Here is a 12,896-nt window from a genome sequence, read left to right as displayed (position 1 = left end):
ATAATAATGAGTCCAGATCTCACAGTACTCTGCAGACACCAGACACCATAATCCACTTCTCTTTGTGTTTCAGGTTGGGCTTCCCAATGATGGTTGTCTCCTGCATGGTTGGGATGTGTTACCTCCTTGTTGCTCATGTCGTGATAGGATGGAATTAGTAGATATACAATGTGTGAAGACTGAGGGAATCTTGACCCATCACCAACATCAGTAGAATACTACCCCAAAACCACTCTTTGGAGAAGAAAAGGTGCTTACCATGGAGGTGTTCTGGAATGGACACCTTTGCTATCCACACTCTTATTTGGGTGAAGCTGGCAAATTGTGGTAAATACAAGATAACTTACACAAGATTCTACTACAGGAAAATATGTATATCTCAAAATACATCTAGCTATGCTCTGTAGGAAAAGACACAAATTCAATAATTCACTCCAAATGGCTTGTGTTGTTTAAATATCACTTCTCCTGAGGCTATCAATAGTTTTTCTTCATGTAATCACTTTTCATGTTAAAATAATGAGCATGCAAATTGTATACCCTCTGAATGCATACTTTTCTTGGGAAGGGCATACAATTTGTAAGGAAACATTATATGTATTAAAAAAAAATACTGCCCCTTGACAAAGGGTCTTAGAATTTGTTAGTCTCTTACTTTTTAGTAGTTTACATTATATAAAATTGCATTTTATTCATTAATGTTTTTCTCTGAGTTTTTAAGTCATCAATTAAAAGTCCAGATATTTGACTTGCAGAAATCGTAAGTGCTTTTTAAAAATAGCATTGTAAATATTACCAACCTGGAATAATAACCTTCAGTTTTGAAGGTGGTGTATTGCTGTTTCTATCAATTACCCCAAAGTGTGGTCAATACATTCAGCTCTGCACACCTGCTGGGCTCCAGTGGTGCAGTCAACGCTTACTAAATGCTATTCTTTTGTGGAACATTAAACATGAAGCAAGGACAATGAGAGCAAAGAGCAAGAGGGAGCTGGGCTTCAGCTGAGGCCTCATCTGCTCTGCTTGATCAATACCATGGCTATACCTCAGACAACAAACCTCTTCTTCAGTTTCGGTCTACTGTGTGTGATACCTTGAGATGAGATTAAGAAAAAGAAGATGTTTACTGGAGACTCTGCTCAGAAGCAATAGTTGTATAAAGTATCTGATTTCGAAACGTTTAAGATCCTCAGGGCACCAAGAACTAAAATGTAGGAGATCCCATTTCTGTCCCTGGAACCCTCAGGGTAGGTGTACCCTTTCTATAGTTTAGAGTCTATATTTGTAAAGTGACAACCAGAAAGGTGAGGAGAAAGTTTATGAAAATATGTCCTTTAGCTTCATGAGCTATCTTTGAATTTCTTGTCAGCAAAAGTGACAAAGAGCCCCATTTTTGTTTTAAAATCTGGGTTGAGGAAGTCACAGAAACTGCATGTGCACCTGACTCACTGCTCAAGTGAAGCCCTTGCTCCCCAGTCTTTCCAGGAAAGGAGCCCTGCCAGCATTCCAGTTCTGCTTCCTTTTCATGTTGCCTCACTGAAGCTTCGATGCCCTGAGTCCTTCCACCAAAAGGCTTTGCTTTCTCTTTTCCCACATGTTTCCATGCCTGGAGGTGGTGTTGGCACCTTTCTTGTGGCCAGATGCTGCTCCTAATTCATGTCTGTTCTCTCCTCCCTCAGTATCTCTTCCCCTGTGGTGCACAACCTCTACCTCTCCTCCTCCCATCTCAGCTCCTCAGTTATCACATCTCATTCTTTTCTTTTTCTTTTTTCTTTTTTCTTTTTTTGCGGTACGCGGGCCTCTCACTGCTGTGGCCTCTCCCGTTGCGGAGCACAGGCTCCGGACGCGCAGGCTCAGCGGCCATGGCTCATGGGCCCAGCCGCTCCGCGGCATGTGGGATCTTCCTGGACTGGGGCACGAACCCGTGTCCCCTGCATCGGCAGGCGGACTCTCAACCACTGCACCACCAGGGAAGCCCCCACATCTCATTCTTAAATACCTGAGCTCCTGGCTCATTTCTTCCTCTCTCCCTCACCCCTTCAACCTTCTCAGAATTCCCTGAGATTTGACACTCAAGCCTCATTACACCCTGACTGTATCACCAGTAACTGCGCCTTTAATTCTTCATCTCAAATGTCTCTGTCTGATACTTCCGATACTGCCAGTTATTTCCTCCAGATGATCACCTCAACAGAGTCCTCCAGTGACACCTCCAACTCATCTCTTTCTCTAACTTCCCACACCAGTTCCCTCCTAGCTCAGTTTTCTATTTCTGCTCTTAAATTCAAAACTCTGTTGATAAACTGGCACTGTTGTACCTTTTCTGGTGCCTAAACACCTAAATGTTACTGAGGTAAATCATTTGACTGGAATGACTTGTTTTACTTTAAAATCAAGATTACAAACATCAAAAAAGCACTCAAGGCTGCCTGGCTCATTTATTACATTTCCCTAGTGCAGCAGTCAGAGCCCTGGCTGAACAGATGGCTGTTCGATTAGGGTAGCTTAGAGGGGAGTTAATCAGGGATGGTGCAGTCCTTGGAACTAGTCAGAGGAGGCACTTGTAGGTCTCGGAGGGTGAGGGTCACCAGGAACTGCAGATGCAGGGAGCAGTATGGAAAGGTACCCATGACAGGAGCTTCTTCTGTGGAGAGCTGCGGTCATCAAGAATCACTTTGCAGGGAAGGGGCTGTGAGAATTGTCTGACTTCACTCCTTTTCCTCCGTCTGATTTTCACTGTCCGTCCCATTGTCTGAAGCCAGCCAGAAGCCAAGGGTGAGAGGAAATGTTGATGTTGTCCGGGTAGGTAAGCTCCTGGGGACACTAAGCAGGACACATAGAAGGAGAGTGGATCTGACGGGCAGATGGGAGATACTCAGCTCTGTCCACCATTTTCAGCGGATGAAAAAAAGTTCGTATCTGCAATAAAGGAAACAATGAAAGTGCCATCAGATTTTCTGTCAAATTTGTCAATTCTCTCTCCTGATACTGTCTCCAGAATTAGTAGGTTCACAATCCAGTGCTTACTAAATCCTGTTTCATGATGATAGAAAAAGACAACACTGAAGGAACAAATGGTAGCTTTGCTATGAACATTGAACTACCACAGTTAGGCACTGTTCTGGCACCTCATGCGTAAACCCCCAAAGTTCACAGGGACTGTGAGGACACACTTTTACAGTCTGAATTCAAGATGAAGAGTCTGTTTGCTCTACTGCTGCACATGACAATCCTGTCCTTCCTGAGTTGCATTAGTAGCTGTGTATAGCTTTGACAGGCACGTCAAATAAAGGCCATGCACCCCAGATAAGGCCATGTGTAGGCAAGCATGGAGGAAGAGGTGACAAAGCAGCAGACAGAGCTACTATGGGAATTGGAACCACTTCCTCCTGTAATTTATGTGTGCCTTCCAGACCTGCTTGGGCTCAAGCCCATATAACACAAGACCTAAACGCCACATAACACAAGACGAGTGCACACGTCTAACTTTATGGATCAGTTGGTTAGATGACACTTGTTTACGACATGCAGTTCAACTTGCCCGATGACACTGTTTCCCACAATAGGGTCCTCAGTTTGTAACAGGGCCCAGTGGGAGCCAAGAGCTGCTTTTAAGGTGGAGACTAGTAGAAGGGGAGGGCATGGACCTTATCCAACCGTTCATGGTCCGCACTGTGGTTTTCCCATTGAGGTCTGCCAGACACTAGGGACTTCTTCAATGTGCTGTGATGTTGCAGAAGGCCCAAGTGGCAGGGCAACATGTACAATAGCCCGGGCCTGCTGAAGGGCCTTTACTTGCTTCAGTCGCCCTCAAACCTTGCAGCTTCAGGAGGTCACCTGGTAATGGGTTGGAGTAGCTTCTTCAATGTGTTATATGTTGCCTGCAAGATTGAAAGTGGACCACCAAGAATAGTACCTTTTTGTTTTTGTGTGTGATTAGTGCAACAATCTGTCTCTCACTTTGCAGGGTAATTTTAAGTCACCGATTAGCACTAGCCCCTAAAATTTCCATTAGGATATGGTATTTCTGTTGTTTTACTGTCTTGGTATGGAATGAGAAACTTCTTAATAGAATAGAGAATAAACTTGGAGATTCTGACATTATTCGACATATTATCTATCCAAGGACTCATTCTGGGGCTGGGGAAATAACCTCAGGATGGGTCCACTGTTCCACAGGATCAGCTATTACATGAGCTTCTAAGTGAACCATAGAGTATTTTTGGGTCACCAAGAATTGCAGAAAATTAACACCAGAAAAGAAAATTTCTTTTCACCAATGTACAAGTTTCCTGTTAAATGGCCGCGAATGGCTTGTGCTGTTTCACTGCACCTACCTCTGAAGACGGTGTGAGGGGAGAGAATAAGCATGTCCTCAGATGTGTTGCAAGATTCTTTCTCAAAGGGATGTGGCCTCCCTTCAAAGAACACATTTAGGTCTGGTAAGTGGCTGAGGTTGTTAATCCTTCTTAAGACCCTTGATACATCTTATCAGATCCAGATTCCTTCTAGTTTTATATGTGAAGCTGCCCATATGATTCACTACTATGAAGTCTACAATCAACTTGCCTTTTGGCATAGGTCTCTGAAGCTCACTGTGGTCAATGTGCCCACCTTGACTGTGACAATGAACTGCTTCCCTGGCCTCTCCTGCCTTGGGATCCTATTATTATCATTGGGAAAAGAAGACCCAATTCTATTACTGTGTCCCCTACACTCATCAACAGTCTCCAGAGGACAGCCATCACAAGTGTTTCCAAGGACACTGTGCCCTCCTCCACACCCTGCACTTCCTGATACCTCCAAGAAGGAGGTGGCCTCTGGATTCTCTTGCAGAGAATGCATGGAGCAATGGGGTAGGTCACACACAATCATTCTGAGCCATTGGATTCCTATATGCCAAGAACTAACCAGCTGTACCTAGAATTAACACCTCTTCCAAGTGCTTAAGCCATCACATGGAATCTCAAATTCCAGGTGAGTGCAACGACTCAAGGTTTGGCTTGCTGTAGCCATATATTTCATCCTGCTTGTTGTGGTATCTGTAGACGCCAATCCCCTGTGTGCTCCCTACACAGAGTGGTATCTTTTTCAACAGGCAAGATAGTTTTTCTTGAAGTAGACTTTATACTTCTCTATCCAGCACATACTAGTTTGTTAGATCCCTGGAGAAATGAGGGGTATTAGGGATGAGTCTTGAGGCAAATTCATATCATCTTGAGAGGCAACTGACCCAAGTACAGCCACAAAATGGTTGTTACACGAGAAGGCCGCTCTCCTGCCTACTCCTGAGGGAGGCCCAGGCAGGATTTTTTTGGTTCAGAGTTCTCAGCTGGGTATGAGTCTGATCACATATCTATGGCCCACCATCAGTGTCCTACTTCTTCCCCACCAGCATCCTTGCCAATCCTCACAGTCAGCTTCTGGGCCTGTGCCTCACCCAAATCTGCTGGCTCCTTCCAAGCTGCCTTCAAAACTTTCTGATCAACCACTCATGTTCTCAGTTGAACAAATACCCATGACTTTCAGTTCCTGTCCTGTGTCTTGTTTATGGTCTCCCAAGCTGTCAGGAGAAGCCAGCATATCCCAGACACAATGGCCACTGGGGGTCCAATGTCTTGCCCTCCTGATGACCTTCAAGGATAGTGATGCTGCTGCAGACATGAGTGGTCTTAGTTCTATTCCACCCCCCGGAATGGAGGTTATCCCTGCCTCCCTCAGAGATGTGAGGAAAACAATTCCAATTCTCATATGGGAGTTTATTTCCTGAGGCCATTTAAGTTATGGATTAGACAGGGAACAGAGAGCAAAATCAAACTGCAAAATATGAGAAGAGTTTGATGAAGATGGACTTTGCAAACTATGGGCACAGTATTAAGAAAATACAAAGGGGAGTGAAGTGCCTAGAGTTAGTAAAAATGAAACAGCATTATCACCCCTAAAGCTATGTGGAGAGGGTCTCTAGACAACCTGTGGCCAAGGGCTGCAGCCAGCCTTCCAGTCTGCAGGAAAGAGGAAAAGAAATACCATTATCAATCTCCTTTTCTTCTAGCTCCTGCCAGCAATCTCCATTGGCCAAACCCAACCAGAATTCATGTTGTGGGAAACCATTCATGTTGCCTGTGTCAGCCAGATTCTGGGCTGGAAGCAGGATGGAGAAAGGAGGGATCAGCCTCTGAGTCAGAGGGAAAAGCTACAGCTCACCTAGGAAGTTCATGATCCTTTGCTCTGGGAAGATTCCAGGCCTCATCTCCTCTAAGCCCTCACAATTTACCAACCCCCACTCCCAATTTTACTTCACTGAGTACATGGAAACCTTCAAAGAAGAACATTGTCATTAGTAACTTTACAAATTTCTCTGCAGCTAGATCCAAGTTTCTGTCTTACAGAAAAAACTCAGTGCCTCTGGCTTTGTCAAAGGCCTCCATGTATGCTCTGAATCTTGATCCCTCATTTTCTCATAAGCTTCACTTTTTCTAATAAGAAACTGCTCTCCTCTGCATCATCTACCACACCACTTCCACCCACAAATAGACATGATTTGATAGGCTTCTTTCATTCACTCACCCATTCATTTACTCATTCATTCATTTAAAGGTATTTATTTAATGTTTTTTATGTTGCAGGCAAAGTTTCTAGGTTCTAAAGGTGGGAAAGTAAAAACAAACAAACAAAAGACTTTAATTTTATGGAACTTCCATTTAATCCCATCTTAAAAATCATCATCTTCCTCTAGCCACTACCCTATGCCTAAAACTTTTTGAAACAGTTTTCTTCTGTGTCATTTACATATTCTCTTTTCCAATTTACTCTCTTTTATTACTATAAATAATTCAGGCATAGAAAAACTGGAAAATATAACGAATATCCGTGTATGCCCTACCCAGTTTACTTGAAAAAAATACTGCATATAACCCAAGACTACTCTCTATCTTCCCAATAATATCCCCCCACCACCACTAGAGGTAACTATAAGCACAGATTTGATGGTTTTGCTCTACTTTATAAAATCAGAATCTCCCATGTCATTACATGGTCTTGACCCTATGTCATTGTCAACACCATTCCTTACCTGTGCTGGTGCATTAGCTGCACTGGGGGGTCCTCCTCTCTGCAGGTGAGTGACAGGTGCTTACTGAGTCTGTTTTTTGTGCTGGACAATTTTCTAGGCACCTGCCCTAAAGGTGTTGATCTTCAAGGGAGGCACAGAACAGATGAAATAAATATGTTCAGGCAGTGGTGGTAAGAAAAATGCAGTCAGCAGTTCTAGATAGGTCGGTTGGGGAGGGGACATCTGGGCAGAAACAAAGTGAGGGACCAGATGTGGAGATGTTTGGAGAAGGAAGGAGCAGCCAAGTGCTCAGGAAGTGGGCCCCTAGGCAAGGGTATGTTGGTGTGTTCTTGTCACAGCAGAGTGAACTACGGGAAGAGGAACCCTGTGTCTGACCCTGCAGGATTGTAGGCCAAGGGGAGGACTTCAGATATTTGTTCATCGGAAGATAAAGCTAGATGAATGAATGGAATGTTGAAGGGAGAAGGTCACATCCCAGCTGTCCTAGAAACATGCTGCTATCTCCTTCGCTGTGTCAAAGACAAAAGTTGGGCAAGTAGGGAGGCTAATTTTATTTAAACTATTGCAATGGGGAGACCAGCCCAGATCCACAGATCAGTGTGTCTCAGAACGGTGGACTTGCTGTTTTTTAGTGAGGAGTAAACAAGCTGCAGATGGAATGATTTGCAATTGGACTTGTTTTATGAAAGTGGAAGTCTCAGTTATCATTTTAGCTGATCAGTCATGAGAAACAGCTTTAATCTTTGCTAATCAATCATGAGATGAAGAACAAGAAGTTGGAGGGTCTGTGTTTGCCCTTGGCAATTACAATTGTATAACCACAAGGCCTCAGGTCACCCTGTTTTAAATAGAAAAACATTCAAGTAAAACACATCTTGCAACTGAGAATATCTCAATATAAATATAAATATCTGAATACAAGATATAAATCTTTACCTGCATTGTCCCACAGGAAGCTCCAGCTGCCGAGCCCTGGTGAGGGTCCCATTTCATGGAGGTGAGGAGTACAAGGCTGCCCCCACCAGTAGTGATCTGCCCACTGCAGGCCACATCCACTGCCTCTCCTGTGGGGTTGGAGTTGCTAAAGAGAGCTCAACAAGAAAAGCACTGGTTGGAACAACACTTTACTCATGGAGAAGAGACTCAGCAAGATCTAGGTCTGGTCTCTGGTGTGAAATGGTCTCCCATGGCAGCAGGTCTCTCCAGATAGCAACGACGGGAGACAGACTGAATGATCCCCTCTCCTGCTGCAGGCACAGACCCTGTCCACTTCCCACAGGGACAGATAAACTAGCAGGCTGGCCAGGTGTGTTATGACACACACCCTTAAGCAGAGCAAGGAAGTTCACCGCAAACTTCATCCACATAAAATGCACCCCAGGACAGAGAAAGCTTTCTTCTACTGAGGAAGAAGCCTTTAGGGCCAGGACAATGTTCCCAGCCTAGGGCACTGGAGATGCAATCCCAGGGAGGGGTGACATGTCCCACGATAATTGCTTCCCCAACCAGCCTCTTAAGAGAAAAAAAGAGCCAGTGCAAAATCCACAGCAGAACTTGTAAGAAGTAAATCCTTTTTTCTCCATCCTTCTCCCTGTCTTTATCACTGGCTGGTCCTTGAGCTCTGTCTTCTTCTCAGGCTCCCAAATGCCCCAACCTGAGCCAATTCCTTCCCCACCCACCTCCAGCCTCCCTGGACTCATCTTCTACACCTGCCAGTCTTACATTTTCAATGTAAAATTCCCACAATCCTGCCTTTACTTCCTTTAAATGTTGCTCTCTTTTTTACATCTTATTTATGTAAACTTATGAAAAGACCACCTTCTCCCTCCCTGGTGGTCCCTCTCTCAGAGATGCGAACAGTCTCAGATGCCCAGGGTGCGGTGGAAAGAGGGCTAGAACACTAGATTTTAATCACTGTTTTTAGTTTATTTCTCCCATTACACCAGCATTTCTTTAGTACTAAGGGACACTAAAATAAGGCACAAACGTTGTGTTGTGAATGGGCTCAGCCAGCAGCAGGGGGACTGGCTTTTCACACACCTTCAGTGAAAAGGTCTTTTATGGATCCTACAGTGGTAGGAAATCAATGAAAACTTTCATGGGGGAAATGGTTCCAGGGAAGCATTTGTGAACGGGGAAGAAGCTGGTAAAAGATAAAAACAGAGACCTCATCAGTGTGCAGGTGGAAAGCCAGCATCAGTGGGCTGGCTGTAGAGAGAGAGGCTGATAGGTCTAGAGGGGGAGAGGGGTGCTGGTGTTGGGAAGGAGTTCTACCAAGACCAAACGGAAGAAGACTCCTTCCCCTGCTGTGGTCAATGGAATTCATTTACCAGGCACTATCAGGACGTAAAGTGGGCCTGAAGAACAAGGGCTTTTGATTGAAATCCGTTGTCTGTATCGTGATAGAACTCCTGGTCTTTGCCTATGAACAGCAGTCTTTTAGCTGCTGAACTCACCAATTCATAGGCCCCTAGACCCTGCAGTGCTTTTAGACCTGACACAAAGGCAGACCATTTGTGACATATATAGACTTGTCCTAGACCCATTGCTCCTGCTCTGAAATTAGCTTTGTGGAAAGACAGAGGGAGACAGAAGCTGAAACTTCAACTAAGTCCTTCAAATGGCTCTCTGCTCTGGTGCTCAGGAAACAGGGAACAGGTATGATTGATAAGCACGTTATTTTATTGGATTATAGCTGATATTTTTCAAGGTGGCCTGAAGTCAACTGGAATAGTCTGCCCCTGCCCCTTTCTCAAGAGTGTGGCAGAAGGTTAATTCCTCTTGTTAGTCTCTGCAGCAACCAAAGGCACAATCTTCACCTTGCACACCACTTGCGGCCCATCAAGACTGGGTGTGTGTGCAGTATTGATTTCTTACTGCCAACTGGAAGAAACAGAACTAAGAGGTGGCAAAATGAATTCTTTTGGAATGTCAATTTTGAGGACATTTTATGCTATGGATGAATTAAAAACAAGCTTTCTAATTAAGTGCCTAATCTAATACACAGCCCCATGAGGTGTGTATAGAAGAAACAGGAGACAGTCAGTCCCTACCTTCCAGGAGCTTTCACAAAGAAACCCATATTTCATCACTTTCTCCCTACTCAATCTCTCCCTGAGGCTGCTACTAAGTGTAGGCAAGCTCTTTAATACAACCAGACTACTCAGAGTCCCTTGCATGTGGACTGACCTCAAAAAAGAAAAAAAATAAATGTTTGTGGATTAATACATCATTGCAGAATTTATTATAAACAGGCAACTCAGATAAGTCTTCAGTGTGTATTTATTAAAATCATTTTTTTTTGGCAAAAGAAATGGTCAATAAAAACAAGTTTAAATCATTGCTGAATGTCCAGTCCCTTGGAAAATGTAGCTTGGTCCAGTTGCTGCTTATGTGGCTCTGAGCTGTTTCACATGATGATAAATGTATATCATGTAACAATAATGAACAATATGTTATTCAAAACAATTTGTGTAAGAAGTTTGAATAAAAGTAGTTTGAAGCAATTCATAGTGATGATGTTAAACTTTCCCTGAGTCAGTGTTCCTGGAAACAGTGAAGGTTAATAAACTTCCTTTATATTCCTAGAAATGACTTCCTGAAACCCCCCGCCACCTGCCCCATGTGACTTAGACAAGACTCATGGATGCTCCCATCATTTATCTAGAACAAGGCCAGACATAGACCTTCCAAATTCCCATTCTTTGCCTCATAAATGATCAGCTGAACTAGTTGTATTCACTCAACAATCCAGACAAAATGCCTTCCTCCAAGACCCCTCAATATGGGCCCACCATGAGCACTGCAACACAAAACAGCCTTCCTTAACACCCACCTGGGAATATTTCCTGCTCAACTATGGGATTATGCCACCCACTCACCCCTCTCCCTGACCCTATTCTTTCTAGCCTTTTTCACCCTTCCTTGTGACAGAAAATCCTCTTCTGACTGACCTTTGAGAGTCTTGAGATCTGACAGTCAAAGTGCTCCTACTATTGCACTAACCCTTTTTTCTACTGCAAAGTCACTTCCCCCTAATGGAACCATATTCAAGCCCCAATGTCCCCATCCTCCAAAGTAAAAAGCTTTTGCTTTAGTCTCCCAGGCCTACCCTGAGTCTCAAAAGGCTGGATCAAGAGTTAATGATTGGAAGAATGTGAACACATAGTAACAAAGAACAGCAGTTGGGCCAGGAGAACTGGTGACAATTTAAACAATAGATCAGCCCCAGCCAGCCAGCAAGATGGATCTGAGACAAACCTAAGTCTTCCATCCTCTTGGTTGGTGCCATCTCCATCAATAAAACTTTCTTCGCTCCATACTCCAATGTTTCAGTTTGTTTGGCTTCACAGTGAATCAGGCACATGAACTTGGGTTTGACAACAATTTCTGGTGAGCTAGCCAGGAGTCCGTGCCCATGACAAACTGACCCTGACCAGTGGGCAGCTCTTTCTTGAGTCCCTAGCAGCTTCCAGGGCCTCACTTTGCCACGGGGAACTTAGAGGGACTATTCCCAACAGGCACCAGCCACCTCAGCAAGCCTTTGGTTTTGTTTTTGGGTAGATTGCTCTGGGGTACAGAAGCTAGGAATACCCCCCTCTACCTCCGTCTGGGCTCATTCTTCCTTGAGAATTGAGCTGATTCAGGTTTGATCCTCTTCTGGGAATCAGGCCAGTTTGGTTTGTCTGGAGGCTTCAATTTGTGAGGGGGATTGGAATTGTTTGATCTTAACTGTGTGGACGTAACTGCTGTTTAAGGGTGTGTGTGTGTGTGTGTGTGTGTGTGTGTGTGTGTGTGTGTGTGTGTGTGTTTGTAAGTACATGTATTTTGGCAAAATGGGAAGTCAGGGCTCTATTCCATCTTGTAGTCCCCTAGGGTGTATTTTACAAAATTAGGAAATATTAAGCTATGCTCCCATGAAAGGACAAAAGATGATTTTTTAAAAAATAACACCACATGGCCACAATATTCTTTAGACTCTGGAGAAAGATACCAAGATGAAACTCTCTTGACATTCCAGAACTGGTTCTTTTGGCATATGCAGTTAGGAAACTTGGTTTAATTTTTTTTTTTTTTTCAAAATTCTAACCCTGAGAGAACAAAAGCATTCCTAGGATAAAGCTTGAAGTTACAACTCTTAATGTGTCCTTGAGATGCAAACACAGCCCACATTGCCTGAGACTACAGCCTTGGCTTAATTAGTAGAACCTAAAACACAAAGAAAAACTTTTAAACTCAAGTGAGTAAACTTAATTTTTTCCAACTGTTATTTTCAGTTTTGCATTTGCCAGGTGAGTTGCCACAACACATGGGTCATGATTCCTTATCTTTTCATTTGGATTTTGTTCATTGTTGAAAAGAGAGACCATCATTTGGGAGATTTAAGGGAATTGTTAGACTTCATTCTTTTGATTCTGTCCTGCAGGAGTTGTATTTTGTTCTTTGTGTGTACGTGTGCATTTGTCTTGTGTGTAAGTGTGCCAGCTATGGGAAACTCGAATTCGTTTCCTCAGTGCAGCCCTTTGAGGTGCATTTTCCAGAATTGGAATACTTTCAGTTGCAAACAAATGAAATGTAAAAAGATGATTTTCCTTTGTAATACAGCCTGGCTGCAATACTACCCAGATTCAAGGAAAGAGTAGCCCATTAATGGATCTGTAATCTATGCCAGTATCAGGCAATCAGAGCTGTTTTACAATAGAGAGGGAAAATAGGGTAAAATTTATAAACTAATATTTAAAATTATATATTGAAGTGCCAGATTCATGACTAAGTTTTAAAATGAAGCTATGAGATCTCTGGTTCAGTCTGTCCTTATGTAAAA

At 43.5% G+C, this 12,896-nt stretch overlaps 1 protein-coding gene across 1 annotated transcript in view; it reads left to right on the top strand.

Annotated features, from left to right (window-relative positions):
• Positions 1-1,731, top strand: part of OCA2 (OCA2 melanosomal transmembrane protein) — a 252,521-nt gene extending 250,790 nt beyond the window's left edge. The window contains exon 24 of the mRNA XM_024117107.2: positions 74-1,731. Within this exon, the coding sequence (XP_023972875.1) occupies positions 74-158 (85 nt within the window). The 3' untranslated portion in view covers positions 159-1,731. The remainder of the gene's footprint in view (positions 1-73) is intronic.
• Positions 1,732-12,896: the final 11,165 nt, after the last annotated feature.

This window comes from Physeter macrocephalus, chromosome 2 (genome assembly GCF_002837175.3).
Source record: "Physeter macrocephalus isolate SW-GA chromosome 2, ASM283717v5, whole genome shotgun sequence".
NCBI classification, from domain to species: domain Eukaryota; kingdom Metazoa; phylum Chordata; class Mammalia; order Artiodactyla; family Physeteridae; genus Physeter; species Physeter macrocephalus.
This window is presented reverse-complemented; position numbering and strand designations above follow the sequence as displayed.